Source organism: Moschus berezovskii, chromosome 8, assembly GCF_049115385.1.
Source record: "Moschus berezovskii isolate FMDL1 chromosome 8, NW_MosBer_1.0, whole genome shotgun sequence".
Taxonomy (NCBI): domain Eukaryota; kingdom Metazoa; phylum Chordata; class Mammalia; order Artiodactyla; family Moschidae; genus Moschus; species Moschus berezovskii.
Genome location: NC_142467.1, coordinates 20,146,370 through 20,167,610, shown reverse-complemented (window position 1 = coordinate 20,167,610; position 21,241 = coordinate 20,146,370). Strand labels below are relative to the sequence as shown.

Here is a 21,241-nt window from a genome sequence, read left to right as displayed (position 1 = left end):
TAGCTTATATCATCATCTCACAGCTCTCTTAAGACTGATATTTCTTGGTTCTTGTCTGTCCCCTTTCCACATGGCACCTTTAAAAGGTCAAATTGATAGCATCATTCATTCATTCAACAGCAGTCCTGAGACTGTAGGATAAAAGGAAAATTCTACTGCTTTCATGCATAAAGTCTTCATAGGCATGGCCATTTTGAATTCGTGCTATTGTCTAAAAAGGACATGATGTCTGCTAAGTCTGGACTTAAATAGTGGCACTGAATTCAGTCTCACTTGCTGAGTTCATCATTCATGGTGACTGGGCAGGAGAAGGAATGCAATTGAAAATAATTTCTTGATACCCATCTTGAATAGGCTTCAGCGAATGTTAGTGGAAGATATGATCATGGTACACGTTTAAAGCCGTTATCTAAGAGCATCACAGTGGCGTTGCTGCTCACGTGCATTGCACATTCTTTGCCCTTCATCTGTTATTGACACAGGCACACCATTGCCGTGCTTCACCTTGACCCAGAGGGTCAGTGAAGCTTTCCCAGCTGTTTGTAATTTTTATATATAAGCCAAGTTTTTCCATATATTTCCTTGGCAATTTTTTTCCAAGTTAATTAAAAGTTTACATTTTAATTTTCCTGGCATACTCCACTCTTTCAAAGGACTTCCCCCCCCACCCACGTCCTCCCCCCATGCAAATCCTTCTTTAGCTATCTTGGGAAAATTACCAGTGAAGCACTACTTTCTATTCTTTTGAAAGCTACATGAAACAGTTATTCATGTTTATTGCTTTGATCTAAGAGCACATTCATTTCCTTAATGGGTGACTGAAATCTTTCATTCAACTTTTGGCTGATGAAAAGACAATTTCTGATTTTTTTTTAATATTTCTCTCAAATTTGTATTCAGACTATTGCCAAAGAATATGTTAAAACTCTACTGAAGAGTAAAAAAAGTGAATTTTTCAAGGCTATTTTATCTTAGAAAATTTATGGCATTGAAAACACTATTCCCTGTAACCTAATCTGTGAGACACCTCAGTTGGTATCAACATGGAAATCTTGCGATACTCCATGGTTCTCTCTAATCAGGGAAACTTCAAGTAAGGCGTAAATTACACTTATTAATCTACATCTAACGTGTAAATTCCATTCATTATTTGCAACTTTCTCCGTTTATTCATTTTTGCCAGTCTTGTTATTTAGAGAGGGCTTCCCTGATAGCTCAGTTGGTAAAAAATCCACCTGCAAGGCAGGATTGCTACTGCTACGTCACTTCAGTCGTGTCCGACTCTGTGTAACCCCATAGACGGAAGCCCACCAGGCTCCCCTGTCCCTAGGATTCTCCAGGCAAGAACACTGGAGTGGGTTGCCATTTCCTTCTCCAATGTGTGAAAGTGAAGTCGCTTAGTCGTGTCTGACCATTAGCGACCCCACGGACTGCAACCTACCAGGCTCCTCCATCCATGGGATTTTCTAGGCAAGAGTACTGGAGTGGCTTGCCATACCCCGGTTCAATTCCTAGATTGGGAAGATCCTCAGGGGACAGGATAGGCTACCCACTCCAGTATTCTTGGGCTACTTTCAATTTATGATTCAGTGTCTCTGCAATTCTTTAAAAAAATACATAGTCACTAAATAGTTGTTTGATCACACTTTAATCAACTGGTACAATATTAAAGAAGACATCCAGAAATAGAGGAAAAGAGAGTTGTTGGGACTAGGGAAATAGGGAGTGGGGACAAGTAATCTGGGGAATTTACAGTTGTATCATAAATTTCTTTAGAAGTGTATAGCTGGCACAATATCTATGATCACAGCACTATATTTAATAGTTAATGCATTATAAACTCAAAACATTGAATAGAGAAAAAGGGCACTTTTATAAAAGTTGTTTTCTTCACCATATCAAAGGTGAAGTTTGAATTTCATTGGGCCGGAAGGCAGTAACAAACTTGATCTTAACCTTTTATAAAATTACTCTTTGAGTTGTCTTATCATAACCAAAATGGCACTCTCATAAACAAATTACTTTCCTACAACCAGTTGCAAGAGGCTACTCCTTCCAACTAGTAGGATATCAAAAGTATTTGTGGTCCATCTTGAACCGCAAAGTCATTATGTCCCTGCTTAATCATTTTTCCTGTTTTTAATTTGTGTTCTTTTGCTTACATCATCCTTGTCCTATTCATATTACTGTGATTACCATTTCTCAACGCTATCCTCCCTTCCTGGGTCCCCATCTCCCTCTTCATATCTGCCTCTGCCCTTCTCTCCCAGTTTCTCACTCCTACTGGCCTTTATCTTCACCGTGACCTCCCTTTAGGATATTTTCAACAGCTCCCTTGATTTCCTCACCAACATGCCTCTCTCCTGAAGCAGTTTGAACATTAACCATTCTAGTCTTATGTCACATACTTCTCTTTTTGCCAGCCAATTAGTGCTACTCTGCAATAGATACTAATTTATTCTGAGTAACCTTAACTGAGCCATCTCTGCTTCTCAGTGAGTCTTTGGATTATCTTTCCTTGATTCTTAGGTAATCTTTAGGAAACAGATTGCCCATAAGTCTTGTGCTTAACACCTTCTATTCTCACTGTCTATATAAGATATGAAAACAACCTGACGTTCCCTCACTGACTTTATCTGAACACTGCTTTTTGTTTTCGCCCTTCTTTGCCACTTTTCCTCCCATTTAGGTAAGGAAGTAAATAATTCATTCTTACCAAAGAATGAATTATTGCCATGCAAAAAAATTGCCATGCAATTTTCTTCTTTTGGAACTTATTTTCATTAAATTTTCCACAGCTGCCTTGCATCTTAAGTATCTCCCTATTCTGGGTCTTTCCTCTCCATCTAAAAACCTGCATCACTTTCCAGTGCTTAGAAGAATGTGCTCATTATCCTGCTGCTTTAAGTTACCTCCCTGCCTCTCTTCTTCACCAGCAGACTTCTTGAAGAGGAGTCCATGCAAGCTCTCTGTACTCGTCACCTTCTGCTCTCTGCCAAGCTTTGCTGTTCTCTTCCATTCATCACCCATAACCTTGAACACCAAATCTGCTGACCTCCCGTGTCCTCGTCCTTAAAAAGTCTTCTGCATAAATTGTACTGGTAACTTCCCTTCCTTGAATAGTCTGCCTCCCTTGGTTTTCATAATACTCTCTTCTTTTTTATTTTCCTGTAAATCCCAGGCCATGACTCATTCTTCGTGTGACTCATAACTCTGGAATAGATGTGTTTTCCAGGGATTGCCTTTGCCTTTTTCACATCGCAGTGGTAATTTTCAAATCTATCCACTTGAGCTCAACTTGTTTTCTCACCGTCTTTTCTGTCCTCTTCCCGGGAATAATAGAGTGTTCTCAGAAGTACAGAACTTGTCCACGACTTGCCTGCCCCAGTTTCTCTGATCTCTGTGTTGTTGTTTCTCCCTGTTCCTTCTAGTCTTCCTCTTAATCCTTTTCTCATTTTCCTAATTTTGAAGCCAGTGTATTTTTTTTTTTTTTTGCTTGATAGCCGTAGACTTTCAGGTCAGTAGTTGTCAAAACTGATCATCAAAATCGGTCTTTCACTAATTATGGTTTGATGAGTCTCTCTACAGCCTCAATGAATTGGAGTCTCCAGGGATGAAGCCCCAACATCTGTATGATTTTTAAAGTTCCTCCTTGTTTTCTGACTGGGGGCGCTCCACCTTTAGATTCGTTACCGTACCTTTGTGTCCAGCCCCTTCTTTCTGTTGTGGGCGTCACTCCACCGTGCTCTTGCCCCAGGTCTGCATCATGCCTCCTGGGGCCACTGCTGTGATTTCCTGGCTGGTATCCCTGCTCCAGCTTTCCGTCCACCAGTCTGTTTCCTTTCCCATGAGATTAAGGAGATTTCTCTTCTGATTGGGCACTCATCTTCTCAGAAATTGTAAATGCCTCTCCATTTCCTGTAAAATCACTCTCTGTTGCTTAACCTGGTCCGCACGATCCCTTCATGACCTCATTCTTCTCACTGTTACCCTTCCTGGACCTGTCATGCAAGTCAGAAGGGATATTTTACACTAATTTATGCACTTGCCTTTATTTCCTACCTTAAGCTCAAAATCCACACGTTCACACAGAGCTCATCTTTAAATTCCAGTTGAAATTCCTTCTTCCTCACAAAAGCCTTTCTGATACCATCTATGGGAAGTAACTGCTACTTTCCCTGAATTTTTATGTAACTTGATCCCTCTCTTCTAATATTTATCTTCTACTTTTTATTATAGTGTATGTGTGTGTGTGTATATATATATATATATATATATATTTCCCCCCACCATGGATTTCTCCAGACAAGAATACTGGAGTGGGTAGCTATTTGCTTCTCCAGTATATTTTCCCAACCCAGGGATCAAACCCGGGTCTCCTGCATTGCAGGTGGATTCCTTACCATCTGAGCTACCAGGGAAGCCCATATATATATATATACACACACACATATATATATATATATGTATATATATATATACACACACACACATATATATATATGTATATATATATTTGAAAGAAGATCCATATGTAATTAATCCTTTTACCTGTCACATTTTATCTCATACACTTTTGAATCTTAAATATATATGTATATTTATATCTATATTTTTTTAATAATAAGCAATCGCTGAAGTTTATATAAAACTGTTCTAAGTATTTTGCATTTCAATCATTAAATCCTCACTGAATTCAATAAAGCATATTTAGGAGGTATCCGTTCTAAAGGAGATCAATCCTGGGTGTTCATTGGAAGGACTGATGCTAAAGCTGAAACTCCAGTACTTTGGCCACCTCATGCGACGAATTAACTCACTGGAAAAGACTGATGCTGGGAAGGATTGGGGGCGGGAGGAGAAGGGGACGACAGAGAATGAGATGGTTGGATGGCATCACTGACTCGATGGACATGAGTTTGGGTGAACTCCGGGAGTTGGTGATGGACAGGGAGGCCTGGCATGCTGTGATTCATGGGGTCGCAAAGAGTCGGTCACGACTGAGCAACTGAACTGGACTGACTGAACTGAATGTTATCTTTGTTGTACAGATGAGGAAATTGTGCATCAGAGCAGTCAAGTAACTCACCAAGGTCACACAGCTATTAAATGGACCTCAAGTAATCTGGCCCCAGAGTCCATGCTCATAACCTCTCTACTACTCTGCCTCTTTTAGAATAAATCCCATTCAGTCAACTTCAGTGCATGCTTTTTAAAAAAATTTATTTGGCTCAGGGCCCTTGTTCAAAACATATCTTTTCTTTCAATTGAATTTGACAGAGGGAAATTAGAAAATTTAGTATAAATTACCTTCAGGAAAGCAAAATGATATGATTTGTAATTAGGATGCACCAGCTTCAAGAAAGAAGTAGAAATTGGGTCATAAGAAACACTAAAAATGTTGAGCAGTTTGAAGCTCTGTTGTACAGTTTCGTAAGGCAGTATAAATCGGTGTGATTGTAAATCAGCAAGTAATTGAAATGATCAATTGTTGATGCTTACACTTTAATTAGATGATTTCTAAGAAGTAGGGTGATTTTCCTCTCTCCAGTATTCTCCCCGCTGATGCCAGAGTCTTTGCAAGTAAACACAATCTATGGTTATATGCCACCATGAAAAAAAATTTTTTTCAAATGTGTCTCACAAACTTTGTAACAGAATAAACTTCACTTGATTTTTTTTTAAAAAAAGAGAGAAACAAATGAAAAATGTAGAGAGATCTGTCTAACCTATTAAAGATGGAATTGCATAGTAACAGTAATACTACTACTACTAATAATAATGAGTAGCTCCATGTCGGAGGCTTGGAAAGGAAGGGAGGGAAGGAGAGAGGGAGGAAAGAAGGAAAGAAAAAAGTGGAAACATAGTTTTGAGCCTGAGGTAAAAATAAACTCTAATATCTACTCTTTATTTACTACTAATAGCTGACACCTGAAATACTAATAGCTGAAACAGTCTAACCATTAACAATGTTAATTTCCACATGAAAGAGGAGAAACAGAATTAAAATCTTACACATTTTTAGATCTACATATAACATTGACAAACAAATACAGAAAGAAAATTTTAAAGTTTGTCATTAGATCCAAGTCACATTGGTAAGATTACCTTGGCCACCAACATATAAATATTGTCAATGTAAATAGTTTTTTTGGGACAGCCTCCTTCTCCCTAGATCATACACATGGCCATTCACCCAGGGGATTGCTTTTCTCTCTTAGCACAATGGTTTCTCTTTCTTTTCCCTGTAAGGGCTTGATCCAAGGTTGTTAGTAACAGTGAGCAATAAAATATTAGTTCATTTCCATCGGCATAGACATTCCTGGCACACCTGTGGGTACTGTGCCATTGTTTAAATAGACAATGATAAGCTTTTATGTAACACAAATATTACACCACTTTATGGTCTGTTATTATATATTCTTGAAAACAGCTCTCTTTGTGGGTTTGGTATTAGTTTTCTATATTTACAGGTATAGTTATTTAACAATAGACAATAACTAATATCCCCAAAGCTTTTGAGAAATAGATAGCTATATTTTTAAGATCAGACTATGCCCTGATAATCTGATACCAGAATATCTGTTGGAAGAAGAGATGCAATGAATCACGTTGACAGGAACCAAAAAATTTCATTCAAGTGAACTTTTTAGAATAGTGATGTGGCAAAGGAAATAAACATTTTACTCAGTGTTGCTGCTGCTGCTGCTAAGTCACTTCAGTCGTGTCCGACTCTGTGTGACCCCATAGACGTCAGCCCACCAGGCTCCCCCGTCCCTGGGATTCTCCAGACAAGAACACTGGAGTGGGTTGCCATTTCCTTCTCCAATGCATGAAAGTGAAAAGTGAAAGTGAAGTCGCTCAGTCGTGTCCGACTCTTAGCGACCTTATGGACTGCAGCCTACCAGGCTTCTCCATCCATGGGATTTTCCAGGCAAGAGTACTGGAGTGGGGTGCCATTACCTTCTCCTTACTCAATGTTACAGTTTTGTAATGTGAGGGCTAGAGACCCAAATTAAAGAAAGAAAATATAAGCATTGAGGTCAGCTGGCATTTATTCAGATCAGGGGTCTCTTCCAGGAAACAGTTCTGGGAACTGACATATTTAACACACTGTAAAAATGTTTTCTTGAGCACACAGTGTTATTTTTAGTGTTAATTTTTCTGAGACATTGTGTCAGAATTGACTCAAGACTTCAGTGTTGAATTAGAGCCTATTAAATTGTAATGACGGCCCTGTGATGTACTATCAAATTATCTTTAAACATAACTGGCTAGTCATGGCCAAATACACAGTAACCTAATTCCTCAAATTATGAAACCATCTAGTAAGATTTAAAATATAGATGTAGCAGGTTGAAAGATGCTCTATACATTTTCATTGTACTATGAAAGCCAAGTGTGTTGGGAATTGCTCTTAGGTACCTGAACATGCCTGGAGATGACTGTTTTGAACTCCTTCACGGCTAAGTAACTGGTAATGTTGTTAGAAAACTAGGTTAAGCCAGTCTTCGATTGTTGGTTGGCTGACTTCATGTTTGTTTTAGAACTCTGATCTTATAAAACCGTTGGTCATAATGTCATTTTATGAAACATTTATGAAGTGTGTAGAAAGTTGCTATGTTGGCTGTTAAACCAAATGATAATTCTCCTTCCCATAGTTGCAAGACATTTTTTCTCACAAGGGAAAAAAACAGATCATTTCACCTTTTCCTTAAGAATCACAGACCTATTTGACCACCCCACCACCCCCCTAGTAGGATATTATCTGGCAACTTTGAAGTACATGGTTCAAATGGAATTACTCTAATAACAGTGCATGCAAAGTCCATGTGGGTATGTCTCATCTAACTTGATTATTCTCCTTAGATTCAAAATTATAGCCTGCAAATTGAAAATTATATATAGCTTTTGCAAGGCGAGACCATAATTCTAGGCTTGTACCATTTTTTTTCAATCCTAATAAATCACCCTCAAAGTAGGCCTGACACTCAACTGTCTTCTAACATCCAGGAGAGCCCAAAGTCACCCATTGACAAAGTACTGCTGTTTAGGTTCCCAGCAGACTTGAGACTCCTTCGAGAATTTTCTCACACTTCTTTTATACCTGGAAAATATTCTGTAGGCTAGTATTGACTTTCTGCCTGCAGAATCAATATATTACCTGTGCAGATCCCTCCAAATTAAGCTTGCCTCCTTCACATCCCAGGAAAGGTCAGGGTAAATCCATATCAGAACATGATAGCTGTAGGCATCCCATGATAGTTATGTTTACTGTGCCTGCTTTATGTCTAAGATAATCTACTAGCTTCTTGAACTATCTTTTAGAGCAAAGATTTACACATTGTGGGTCACAATACACTGGTGAGTCTCATTGCAGCATTTTAGAGTGAAGTGGGATGAGATGGGTTGGGATGGATTGGAATGGAGTAGAATAGGGTAGGAGACAATAGGAAATATCAAAGGGGACAGGGCAATAGAAGACGTGGAGAGGTTCATTTTCAATAAAGGTTAATCAGGAACTTTTCAATGATAGTTTGGATGTGAGTGTGCACATTAAAAGCAGCCCTCCAATCTGTGTGATCTTCATATTTCACTGGAGATTATGAATTTGGTCAGGATGGCTAAAGTGAAGAACCCAGCACATCATTTAGTTAACATCCATGTGCAACTGTGTAGGGAGACTAGAGCTAGAGGACTTAGAGTGGATTCCCTGTTGTGCAGATGGGTTCTCAAGAGCTCTTCTGGGAATGTGTTGAAGTACTGAGACAAGAAGGAAATTCTAAAATAGAACCAAGTATAAGACTAGTAACCAAAGATTAGGAATACAAACTACTCAGATGAAGTGGGGAGCATTTCTTTGAACTGTTTACAAATCCGATCTGTAAGTCTGTTGTTGTCTGTTCCAGCCACAGTATCCTCATGCTGACTTGGCAGCTTTGTGAAGAATGTGCCCTGTTATCTTCTATGACGTTAGGTTTATTTGCTTAAAACACTTGTGGGTGACTGTGCATCGTGTCTTAACCCTTGTTAAGAAAGCTCAAGAGCAAATTTAATATTTTCTTACCAGCGAATGGATCAGATCAATGAAACTTCTTGGCCTTCAAGTATCTGTTCATTTCAGAATAAAGGCCCGTATTTTAGAAATAAGACCTTTTGATACCTTCTTTTCAATTACCTTTTTTTCTTTTTTTTTATTGGAGGCTAATTATTTTACAATATTATATTGGTTGGTTTTGCCATACATTGACATGAATCCTCCCCGGGTGTACATGAGTTCTCCTTCCTGAACCCCCCTCCCACCTCGAGCATCCTGTAACATGCATCGACCCTGAACTGGCGATTCATTTCACATATGACAACATACATGTTTCAATGCCATTCTCCCAAATCATCCCACCCTCATCCTCTCCCACAGAGTCCCAAAGACTGTTCTATAGATCTGTGTCTCTTTTGCTGTCTCGTATACAGGGTTATCATTTGCATCTTTCTAAATTCCATATATATGCGTTAGTATACTGTATTGGTGTTTTTCTTTCTGGCTTGCTTCACTCTGTATAATAGGCTCTAGTTTCATCCACCTCATTAGAACTGATTCAAATGCATTCTTTTTAATGGCTGAGTAATACTCTACTCATGGGGTCGCGGAGAGTTGGACACGACTGAGCGACTGAACTGAATACTCCATTGTGTATATATACCAAAGCTTTCTTATCCATTCGTCTGGACAGATGGACATCTAGGTTGCTTCCATGTCCTAGCTATTATAAACAGTGCTGCAATGAACATTGGAGTACATGTGTCTCTTTCAATTCTGGTTTCCTCAGTATGTATGTCCAGGAGTGCGATTGCTGGATCATATGGCAGTTCTATTTCCAGTTTTTTGAGGAATCTCCACACTGTTCTCCATAGTGGCTGTACTAGTTTGCATTCCCACCAACAGTGTAAGAGGGTTCCCTTTTCTCCACACCCTCTCCAGCATTTATTACATGTAGACTTTTGGATAGCAGCCATTCTGACTGGTGTGAAATGGTATCTCATTGTGGTTTTGATTTGCATTTCTCTGATTATGAGGGATGTTGAGCATTTTTTCATGTGTTTGTTAACCATCATTATGTCTTCTTTGGAGAAATGTCTGTTTAGTTCTTTGGCCCATTTTTTGATTGGGTCATTTATTTTTCTGGAATTGAGCTGCAGGAGCTGCTTGTATATTTTGGAGATTAATCCTTTATCAGTTGCTTCATTTGCTATTATTTTCTTCCATTCTGAAGGCTGTCTTTTCACCTTGCTTATAGTTTCCTTTGCTGTGCAGAGGAAGAAGAATGGAACTGGGGGAATTAACCTGCCGGACTTCAGGCTCCACTACAAAGCCACAGTCATCAAGACAGTATGGTACTGGCATAAAGACAGAAATATAGATCAATGGAACAAAATAGAAAGTCCATAGATAAATCCACGCACCTATGGACACCTTATCTTTGACAAAGGAGGCAAGAATGTAAAATGGAGAAAAGACAGTCTCTTTAACAAGTGGTGCTGGGAAAACTGGTCAGCCACCTATAAAAGAATGAAACTAGAACACTTCCTAACACCATACACCAAAATAAACTCAAAATGGATTAGAGAGCTAAATGTAAGACCAGATTCTATAAAACTCATAGAGGAAAACGTAGGCAAAACACTCTCCGACATAAATCACAGCAGGATCCTCCAAGACCCACCTCCCAGAATATTGGAAATAAAAGCAAAAATAAACAAATGGGACCTAATTAAAATCAATTACCTTTTTTTCTAATTTAAAAATGATGCGTGCTTATTGTTGGAAATAGACCCATAAATATCTTAAATCCACATTATTTCACAGTTGTCTTCCTTGTTTCACATTGATGAGTTTGTTTTAGTAGCACATCCAAATTGTTAGAATCAGAAGGTCAGTGAGGTAAAATTAAAGCAAGTACTTTAGAAGATTGTAAACACAGAATAAATTTCAGCTTCATGTAAATGAGGTGTGATTTCCATAATAAAGCCATAATTGTCACTGGTGCAGAGCAATAAAGCCAAGGCTGCAATTACAAAGAAAAGAGATAATTCAGCACTATACTTCTTTAAAAATGGCAATGAAGTCATATTTTAGCCTAAAAAATAAAGAGATTTTTGTGTATTCTCAGTGAAATCTACTAACTCCCACAAGTAGACTTTTCTAATGATAGTAGTACTAAATGACAAATGCACTGGCTGAATTTTTTTGTTTTTTACTTTCCATAAGTAACTTCTTTCACTAAAATCTTTTCAGATTACTTTTTCACATTAGTGATTCTTGCTAATGTAAGTATTTTAAGTATTTCAAGGATTTATTTTTTTCCTCCCTCATGCTTGTCTTTTTTATTAATAGTATAGCTTTCAGAAAATAGTAGTAAAATATGCATAACCTAAAATTTACCATTCTAAGTGTACAGTTCAGTAGCAATAAGTGCACTCACAGTGCTGTGCAACCATCACCACCGTCTATTTTCAGAACTTTTCATCATCCCAAACATAAACTCTGTACCCATTAAGCAATAACACCCTCATCCCCCCACCCCCACCCCACCCCAGCTCCAGGTAACCTCTATTCTATGCTTTGTCTCTGAATTTGCCTATTCTAGGCACTTCATGTAAGTGGAATCTTACAGTATTTGTAGTTTTGTGTCTGACTTATTTTACTTAACATGTTTTCATGGTTCATTCACGTTGTGGCATACGTCAGAATTTCACCCCTTTTGAAGGCTGAGCAATATTTCATTGCATGTACGTATCACATTTTGTTTATCTGTTCATCTGTTGAGGGACTTTTGGGTTGTTTCCACCTTCAGGATAGTATGAATGGTGCTGCCATGAATACTGATGTACAAATCTCTGAGTCCTTGTTTTCCGTTATTTTGAGCACATACCTAGGAGTGAAATTTCTGGACTATCAGTTCAGTTCAGTTCAGTTCAGTCACTTAGTCGTGTCCGACTCTTTGCGACCCCATGAATCACAGCATGCCAGGCCTCCCTGTCCATCACCAACTCCCGGAGTTCACTCAAACTCATGTCCATCGAGCTGGTGATGCCATCTAGCCATCTCATTCTCTGTCGTCCCTGTCTCCTCCCGCCCCCAATCCCTCCCAGCATCAGAGTCTTTTCCAGTGAGTCAACTCGTCACATGAGGTACCACTAAACCATTTTCCACCGCAGCTGCACCATATTTCATTCTGACCACCAAGGCACCAGGGTTCCAATTTCTTCACATCTTTGCCAACACTTGTAGTATTCTAATTTTCCACAAGAGCCATCTTAGTGGGTATACATAGTATCTTATTGTGGGTTTAATGTGCTTTTCCTTAGTGACTAGTGATGTTGGTCATCTTTGCCTGTGCTCAGTGGTCATTTGTTTATCTTTCGGGGAGAAATATCTCTTTAAGTCCATTGCCCATTTTTGAATTGGGATCTTTGGTTTCTGTTGAGTTGTAGGGTTTCTTATGTATTCTGGGTAGCACAGTCTTTTTACAAAAAAATGTTTGTTTCTTTGTTTCTTATTGGCTGTGCCAGGCCTTGGTAGTGCCATGCAGGATCTTATGTCTTCGCTGCAGCTTGTAGGATCTTTAGTTGCAGCACGCAGAATCTTCAGCTGTAGCATGCACACTCCTAGTTGCAGCATGTGGGAGCTGGATCCCTGACCAGGGATCGAACCTTGGCCCCCTGCATTGGGAGCATGGAGTCTTAGCCTCTGGACCACCAAGAAGTCTCAACAGCCTTAATCCAGATATCATTATTCCATGGGCTCCGTACTGTGTTTTAAGGGTTTCCTTTTATTGAGAACATTGGAATGATTTTGTTTTCTATTAATGAATTCACTCGTAAACGTAACTTGTTAACATTGCCTCTTATAAATGGCTGCATTGGTAAGCAGGGCTTACACAGCCAACAGAAAAGCTACTAGCCTTTCACCAAATGTGAAGTATCAGCTTAGGAAATATGTAACTAAACACTGTTCATTAAAAGAGCATTCATTTTCATTTTGCCAAGTGGATTTCATAGGAGCTTTTAAACAGAAAGCGTGTCCCCTCTTTCATTACCATCTCCCACTCCCACACCCATTCATTTGATCACTGTTACTCTTGACCCCATGGGCTTCCCAGGTGGCGTGTGTGGTAAAGAACCCTCCTACTAATGTAGGAGACACAGGTTCGATTCCTGGGTGAGGAAGATCCCCTGGAGAAGGAAATGGTAATCCACTCCAGTATTCTTGCCTGGAGAATCCCATGGACAGAGGAGCCTGATGGGCTATGGTCCATGGGATCACAAAGAGTCAGACACAACTGAGCGACTAACACAACACACTCCTCTTGACCCAGAAAGGTGAAAGGTACCTCCTTCAGGTTAACCATAAAGCCGATGAAGCATACATCTTAGAGCCTCTTAACTTGCATTGGCCCTTTCCAAGATCTTCTATCTAACTGTGCTTTGGAAATTTTTATTTCTTCAAGAAGCTTTTCAGAGTTTTATAAACTTCAGGCCACAAAATCCAGATTTCCCTCTGGATATGTTTCCTCCATTTAAAATTGGGTCTGAATGATTGTTGCACTGCTGGAAAAGCAAGCAAGGGTCTTCTGTTCGGTGCGCTGAGTTATTTACGACTGGCTTTCTTTCCGTGCAGTTTCTGATCTGGGGTGCCAAGCTACCACACTTTTCTGCAGAGTTCCAGAAAAACATGAGCTCTGGGTGTTTCTTGCCAGCCCCGGTATGCTCTTTTGGCTTGTGCCCTGAGCTTTATCAGCACACAGCGCTCATCTGGCTCTCAGCGCTCACACAGACATGTAGACCAGATTTTGAAAACTTGGTTTGTCGCTATTCATGCAAAATATGCATGTCTTTTTGTTCTGTTCACAGAGCCATAAATAGAATCTTGTAGTTGCACAGTGAGAGCAAAGAAGGCAATTGCCAGACTAATACCTAACCTTTGAAAACTTTTATAAGCATAGCTTAGGCAGTTTCCTAAATATTAGGGTATCTTGTCAGAAGTACAAATGAGTCTTCTGGCCTTTATCAAATTGTATGACTTCATTAAGCAAAAATGAATTATTAAAAAAAAAAGGCTAAATAAACCATAATATATTCACTCCCGCCCTATGGTAAGGCATTAATAACAAAAGGACTATTCATCTGTAAATTATGTTGCATTATATTATTCTTATTTGCCCTATGTAGTGGTAATAACTCAGGCAATTGACATTTTTTCTGTGAAAAGAATATCTCACAAGATGTCATCATAGTCTCCTCAAAAAAAAAAAATGCTCATGTTTCTTCTTCCCTGCTTTCTCTTCTCTTCTGGAACTATTCTATCCTAATGCTGTTAATTTGTACAGAGCAAGGTATGCATCCACTGGAAGGGGTCCAGAATGCAGCGTCCCAGCCCCATCATTGTGAGCAGGCATCCGTGTGAAGGGTGGGGTATACTGACAAGGCTCATGAGAACCCGAGCCTTGGGTAGGTTTGGGGAGTGCCATCTGTGCCAGGGACGGAAGAAAGCAATAGGAACTTGGTTACAATCAACTAGAGCTGATCAAATAGGTAAATATTTTAGGAATAGTGAGAAATACATTGCTTACCAACAGAGAAGGAAATTAAAATACAGAGAAAGAGAAAATTACAATTAACCTTGTGGCATTGGATTGGAATGGGAAGTATCGGTATAAAAGGATGATTTTCATTATACAGAGATAGCGATAGAAATAGGGGTGTGTGTGTGTGTGCACGCGCGCACACACGGGCATGAACATGTGTGCTGTATCTCTGAGAGGACTTAGGAACAGCAGCAATCCAATACCAAAGACTATACGCAGCCCCGGGCCTTGGTGTCTAAACACCCTTCTACCCTAGAAGAACCCAGGACTGTGGCAGGGGAAGTATGAGGTAAACTTGAAATGTCTTGTTGAGCCAGAAAGCAAGGAAATGCTGCCAGAATGATGACCTGACAGACGTCACAGAAACCTTCTTGAAGGGGCGCCGATTAATCAGACTTAGGACAATTTGAACATCAGAATAGACAGGTAGCAGTATAAGGGCTACAGTCCATGGGGTCTCAAAAGTCGGACACGACTTAGCAACTAAACAACAAAGTATACTATAACCTATTACATTGAGAATCTGTGCATCTATGTGATATGAATAAATCAAATATTTGATAAGTGAAAGAATATTTACCTAGTTCCTATCTTGCCATACAAGATACATACCAATTACAAAGGAAGAAAGACTAACTTTATAGTGGAGAACTCGTGCAGCCACTACCTTAATCAAGTGGCCAAAACGAACAGCCTAAATAATGGGACAAATTGAATTATTGTGGAAACCAATAGAATGCTGTAAAAAGAACCCCACATCACTTCTGTGATTTCTGGCAAAGTTTATAGTCTAAATCATGAGAAAATATCAAACTCAAATTTAAGGACCCATTGGAGGGACTGATGCTAAAGCTGAAACTGCAATACTTTGGCCACCTCATGCGACGAGTTGACTCACTGGAAAAGACTCTGATGCTGGGAAAGGTTGGGGGCGGGAGGAGAAGGGGACGACGGAGAATGAGATGGCTGGATGGCATCACCGTCTCTGTGGACATGAGTTTGAGTGAACTCCGGGAGTTGGTGATGGACAGGGAGGCCTGGCGTGCTGTGATTCATGGGGTCGCGGAGAGTCAGGCACGACTGAGCGACTGAACTGAACTGTACTGAACTGAACAAGACAAACTTCCCAGGTAGCTCAGTGGTAAAGAATCTGCCTGTCAAGCAGGAGATAGAGTTTCAAGCCCTGGGTCAGGAAAATCCCCTGGAGACGTAAGTGGCAACCCACTCCAGCATTCTTGCCTGGAAAATCCCATGGACAGAGGAGCCTGGTGAGCTGTAGTCCATAGGGTCGCAGAGCAGTTGGACATGACTTAGCGACTAAACAACAACAACGAGATCTGATTCACTTTCCAAATATTATATGGCTTGCCATTTAAATATTATTATCTCCTCTTTTAAGATTATTATTCTAAATCCCAAATATCAGAGATAAAATAGAAAGGGTAATGAAGTCGTTTGACCCGGAAGAATTCTGTTCTGGGAACTGTCAAAACAAATTTCTTGATAAAATAATGGTAGAATAAACTTACTGTTGACAGTAGTGAACAGTCACTTCATCTTTGCTCTTAACCACTTGGTGTCCACTTAGTCAGAAAAAAAGATATGAATACATATGTTCCCATTACATACAAACAAGTTCATTAATGTTTCAAAATGTTAGACTAGGCTCCTGTAATTTTGGAAGCACACTGCTGCCTGCCATTTTCTGATGGAGAGCGTTTGTGAGCAGGTTTATATACCGGGCCTTTCCCGGGATCGAAATGTGAGTGCATCTCCAGTGCTTCCTGAACAGGCCAGCAGGTGGTAGTCTAGGAGAGGAACAGGTCTCATCCTTCTCCAGCCTTGGAGGGCAGAGAGAGAACAGAAGGAATGTGGACTCAGCAGTGTTCCCTCCTCTTCTCTGGAATCCCTAAGAATGGGATTTCCAAGGTTTGTTCAAAACGGGTACTCGGGCACAGAGGGTATCTCCAGGAAGGAGCTAAAAGTAATTTTGTGTGTGTGTATGATTATGGAGTATTCTCAAGTTCAAAAATTCTTTTTCTTTTTATGGTGTCTAGAAATTCCACTGGTTTTGTATCTCTTTGCCCTGATTTCGATGACGTGGCTTTGGGGAGGCCTGCACATGGCTTACAGACACTTCTGGATGTTGGTTCTGTTCGTCATTTTCAACAGCCTGCAGGTAAGCCTCACGGTTGGGTTACAGCACGCACGTGTCCTAGTGAACACAAGGCGTGGAGTCTCAACATAAAGGAATCAAGCATCCACACAGAGGTGAATTCATATGCACAAAACATCACGTAGAGTGTTAGGTCAAAGTGATAAAGATTGTGCTAAACTGTTTTAACACCTCAAATATGGCTGAGCTTCTAACTTGCTGGTTATACAAATAGAAAGACATAAAATCTTTATCCTCCTTCATTTTGACAACACCTAAGTAACTACAAAAACATGTTTCTTTTTCAGCGGGATTGATGTTTATAAACTTTACAGATGGCAGCTATCTAGGCAGCACATGCATATATTTGGACTGGGTTTGTGTCTGAAAATTAGATCAGCCGAGAGTGAAATAACAATGACGGTCAAGCAGTTCCCTGTTAAGTCTGGTACTTGGTGTTTTGGTTCACTGAAAATGATTGACATCCTCCAAGCCTGGCAATGCCTAGCTTAAGTTAGCTTTGTGAGCATGTTTGGATAGCATAACTAGGAATTATATAACTAACAAAAATTAAAGCTGACTTTTTTGTGCTTTTGTTAAATGGAAGAAAAGTTGCACCCTGAAATTAGCAAATGGAACAAATGAACTCATTTTTTTTTCTTATTTTCCAAAGTGAAAAGATCTGTCTGTAGATTAAAACAGTCTCTTGAGTTTATCAAGGATTTCTCTAAACAGCCCTTGTTTGGATCACCATCTTATGAAAAAAAAAAAACACCTCTGTAGAAAAAGTTTTAGGATTATAGCACACAACTGAAATATGACTCAAACCATATTTAGGTTTGCTTTTTCTGAGACAGGTTCATTAATGAGATCATATTTAACAAGGTGGTGCCTAATCAGATCAGAATATCAATTTAGGGAGGGGAAAAATACAAAGTAGCTTAAATATTTGGAAGCAGGTTGATACAAGTTGACATAGAGACATCTCTCAATAGAGTTAGAATTGAGTACCCAGTTTTAGCACAGTGATACCATTTGAGGAGGAAGATGACATCCCTGCTCCTCTAGGATCTGATGATCCAGGGAGTAAGCAAACAATTAGCTATAAGGGTATACTGCAGCAGGTGCCATGTAAACACAGTGTTATGAGAGCAGAGTGGAGGACTTGTTTACTGCTGCCCGGGCTAGTGTTTGAGCTGCACCCCAGAGGTTAGCCACTCAGGTCAGAGGTCCTGCCTTGCTCACCTTTGAATCCCTGGGCCTAGCAGAACTAATACCAAAGTCTACACTGACAGCCTGCAGATGTATTTTGTTTGGTGAATACACAATGGTACATGGAACAGGGTTTTAAAAAAAAAATTTTTTTAATATTTGCTCAATTTTAAAATTTTACATCAAAACCTGAAGGTCTGGCTTTTCTTTAATGGTAGTATTTGCATGGCAGCAATTTTCAAGTCCTGAGTAGATGTTGCCCTCTTTAGATAAGGCCTGTGACCTAATCATACTTGATATATTTCATTCATTTTACCTGCTCCTAGTTTGTCTCACTTTTGTGTGTCAATCACTAAGTCGTGTCTGACTCTTTGCAACCCCTTGGACTGTAGCCCGTGAGGCCCCTCTCTGTCCATGGGATTCTCCAGGCAGGAATACTGGAGTGGGTTGCCATTTCCTTCTCCAGGGGATCTTCCCAACCCAGGGATCGAACCTGGGTCTCCTGCATTGCAGGCAGATTCTTTACCATCTGAGCTGCAGGGAAGTCCAATAAGTGACAAGTAGACAGGGTTGGGTATTTCAGGCAGAGAACACAGTGTTAGACTAGGCTGCAAAAGGGAAACGTGGTTAGTCTTGCCTACGTGTGGGGAAGGAAGAAAGGTTATGCAGGTAGAAAAGTAGTGGTGGGAGAGGAGACAGAAGGCTGGGTTGTCTTAATTGCCATGTTTCCATGCTCAGAATGGGATGATAAACTTCAGCCTTTAGGTAAAGGGAAGCTGTCAAAGTTGAGTTTTTTTGGTTTTTAAATTTGGGGCATTTTTAAAAGTCTTGGATAGGAATGACATGCTCATACCTACTTTTTAGAAGGATAGCTGGAAATGTTTAGGAAGGTGTTGAAAAGAAGAGCCGCTCCAGGCGGGAATGCTGTTGTCATATTCCAGCCTATAGTGTTTGGGAGTGCAGCTGAGAATAGAGATCGGTGACAGCTTTGAGAATATTATAGAGATAAATATTGATGACATTTGGTTTAGCCAATTAAATGTAGGAGTTGGGGACTTCCCAGGTGGCGCCAATGATAAAGAACCCACCTGCCAATGCAGGAGATGTAAGAGATCCAAGTTCGATCCTGGATCGGGGAGATCCTCTGGAGGAGGGCATGGCAACCCACTGCAGTATTCTTGCCTGGAGAATTCCATGCACGGAGGAGCCTGGCGGGCTACAGTCCATAGGGTCACAAAGAGTCAGACACAACTGCAGTGACTCAGCTTGCACCGGGTGTTAGAGAGCAACGTCTGCTAGAGATCCTCACTCAGGTACATGGCTGGGCACTGACTCCTTTGATCAACATGGAAGTTACATCAGGAGAAAGCCCTGGGGAATATGCAGTGGAGTTGGTGAGGTTTGGGAGACTTCGGTAAAACTAACCTATGTTTTAGTAAGCAGGCTGATGAAAGAGAATCAAGGTACGATAGTTTGGAACTTTTGGAAGAAAAGAAAGCTTCAAAAGAAGACCCCTGACTCTGTCCAGTTAGCAGAGAAGTTGAATAGGATAAGAAGAGGGCAGTGTGGGCTAGTGTCCTGGTCCCCGCACCGGAGTGTCAGCAGAGGCACATGAAAGACTTGTTAAGACACAGATGGCAGGCCCCACACCAGCGTTTCTGATACAGCAGATCAGGGTGGGGCCTGAGAATCTGCATTTCTGACAGTTCTGGGTAATGCTGACACAGCTACTCTGGAAATCAGCTTAAGAACCACTGGTTCAAGTGTGACTGCAACTCCAGCAGCATGCTATCCGGTTGACTTCAGCTGAGTCACAGGTATTTCCTCAGTTCTACTTTCTTCACCTATGAAAAGAGAATAAAGACCATTCAAGATTACAGTGTGATTTAATGAAACAGTGTAATGTGTGCAAAGCACACAGTACCTCATACATAAAGAACAGGGTTTTTTGTTTGTTTGTTTATGTTATTCAAGACGTTTAATGGAGAAAGCAATAGCTTAGGAAGGAAGATTGGCTGGTGCCAGAGATATTTGGGGGTTTGCTTTTCTTGTGAAAAGAACTTACGTAGAAGAAGGCACTGAAAACCAGAGGAAAGACTCATTGCCTTGGCAAGATCACGGACAGGGCAGGGAGAACAGAAGAGATACATGGTCTGTCTGAGGGAGGCGTAGACATGTTTCTTTCTCTGAGGCTCAGGAAAGAAGGAAGGACAGGAGTGCCCGAGAAACTATTCTGAAGCTGAAATTGTGTAAAGCTAGAGTTTGTATCCAGTGCTTTCTCTCTTATCTCTGAAAGGCAAAAAGCAAGGATGTTTGTTGAGAGGAATGGGTTAAAAGCTTGAGGTAAAAATAGTAAAAGGTAAGGAGCAGGTTCTAGGCAGGATGTAAATAGCAGCTTATGGTGAGTTGGTAAAGGCATGACTGTCTAGAAATTGGTGGGATTCAGGTTGGACACCTAATTCAGCAGTTAATTACATAAATTAAGTCCTGAGTTGAAAATAGTAGCCATTGTAACCTCTCCAGCCACACACACAAGGAAAAGGTTTATGAAGCTGTTATGGAGGTGGGAGGTTTGGTAGTAAAGGAGGATTGTTGAGCATTGAACTGTATTTCATGAGAAGATATAAGAGGAATTGTTATGATTTCTTTCTTTGAGGAACTGAAAACGAGCTGAGTATAAGCAATAACTAAAAATATTTCAAACGTCTGTTTAAAGAGCTTCCTTCCATCTCTGCAGCACCACTGAAGCCGTGACTGTTTGTATCACTGATGCCTGGTATCTGGAGCCTTGGCACATTCCTAGTACCAGTGCTGAGTCAGAGCTAAAATGAGCACCTGTGAAGAAACACTTGGAAAATATGGTTTCTCTAGGGTTTATTAAGGTTCATTTAATGTATTAACTATCTCATGTCTTCACCGTGGGCATTTCTGTGGTATATGGCTATATAGTAGTAAATATATTCCATGAAAACAATTTTTTTTTTTTTACTGAACTTCGTATTTTCTTATTGGCTTTTATCAACACCTGTGACCACAGAAGTATATTATGTATCTTACACTTGGCTTTTATATTTTGCTCAGAGGTTATTACTGCCTCACTTTTTAATCCAGTTTATTATATCAGTTTAATCCCATTTATTATGTCAGTTTATCTAGTTTATTATGTTCAGGTGCTCTGAAACTGACAGATGGAGGTATATTTCTATAATATTCTGATTTTGATATTTAT

The 21,241-nt window shown here is 40.0% G+C and overlaps 1 protein-coding gene across 1 annotated transcript in view; it reads left to right on the top strand.

Moving 5' to 3' along the window:
• Nucleotides 1–21,241, top strand: part of ADGRV1 (adhesion G protein-coupled receptor V1) — a 549,332-nt gene that overhangs the window by 465,303 nt on the left and 62,788 nt on the right. The window contains exon 87 of the mRNA XM_088838471.1: nucleotides 16,703–16,824. Coding sequence (XP_088694597.1) covers nucleotides 16,703–16,824 — 122 coding nt within the window. The remainder of the gene's footprint in view (nucleotides 1–16,702; nucleotides 16,825–21,241) is intronic.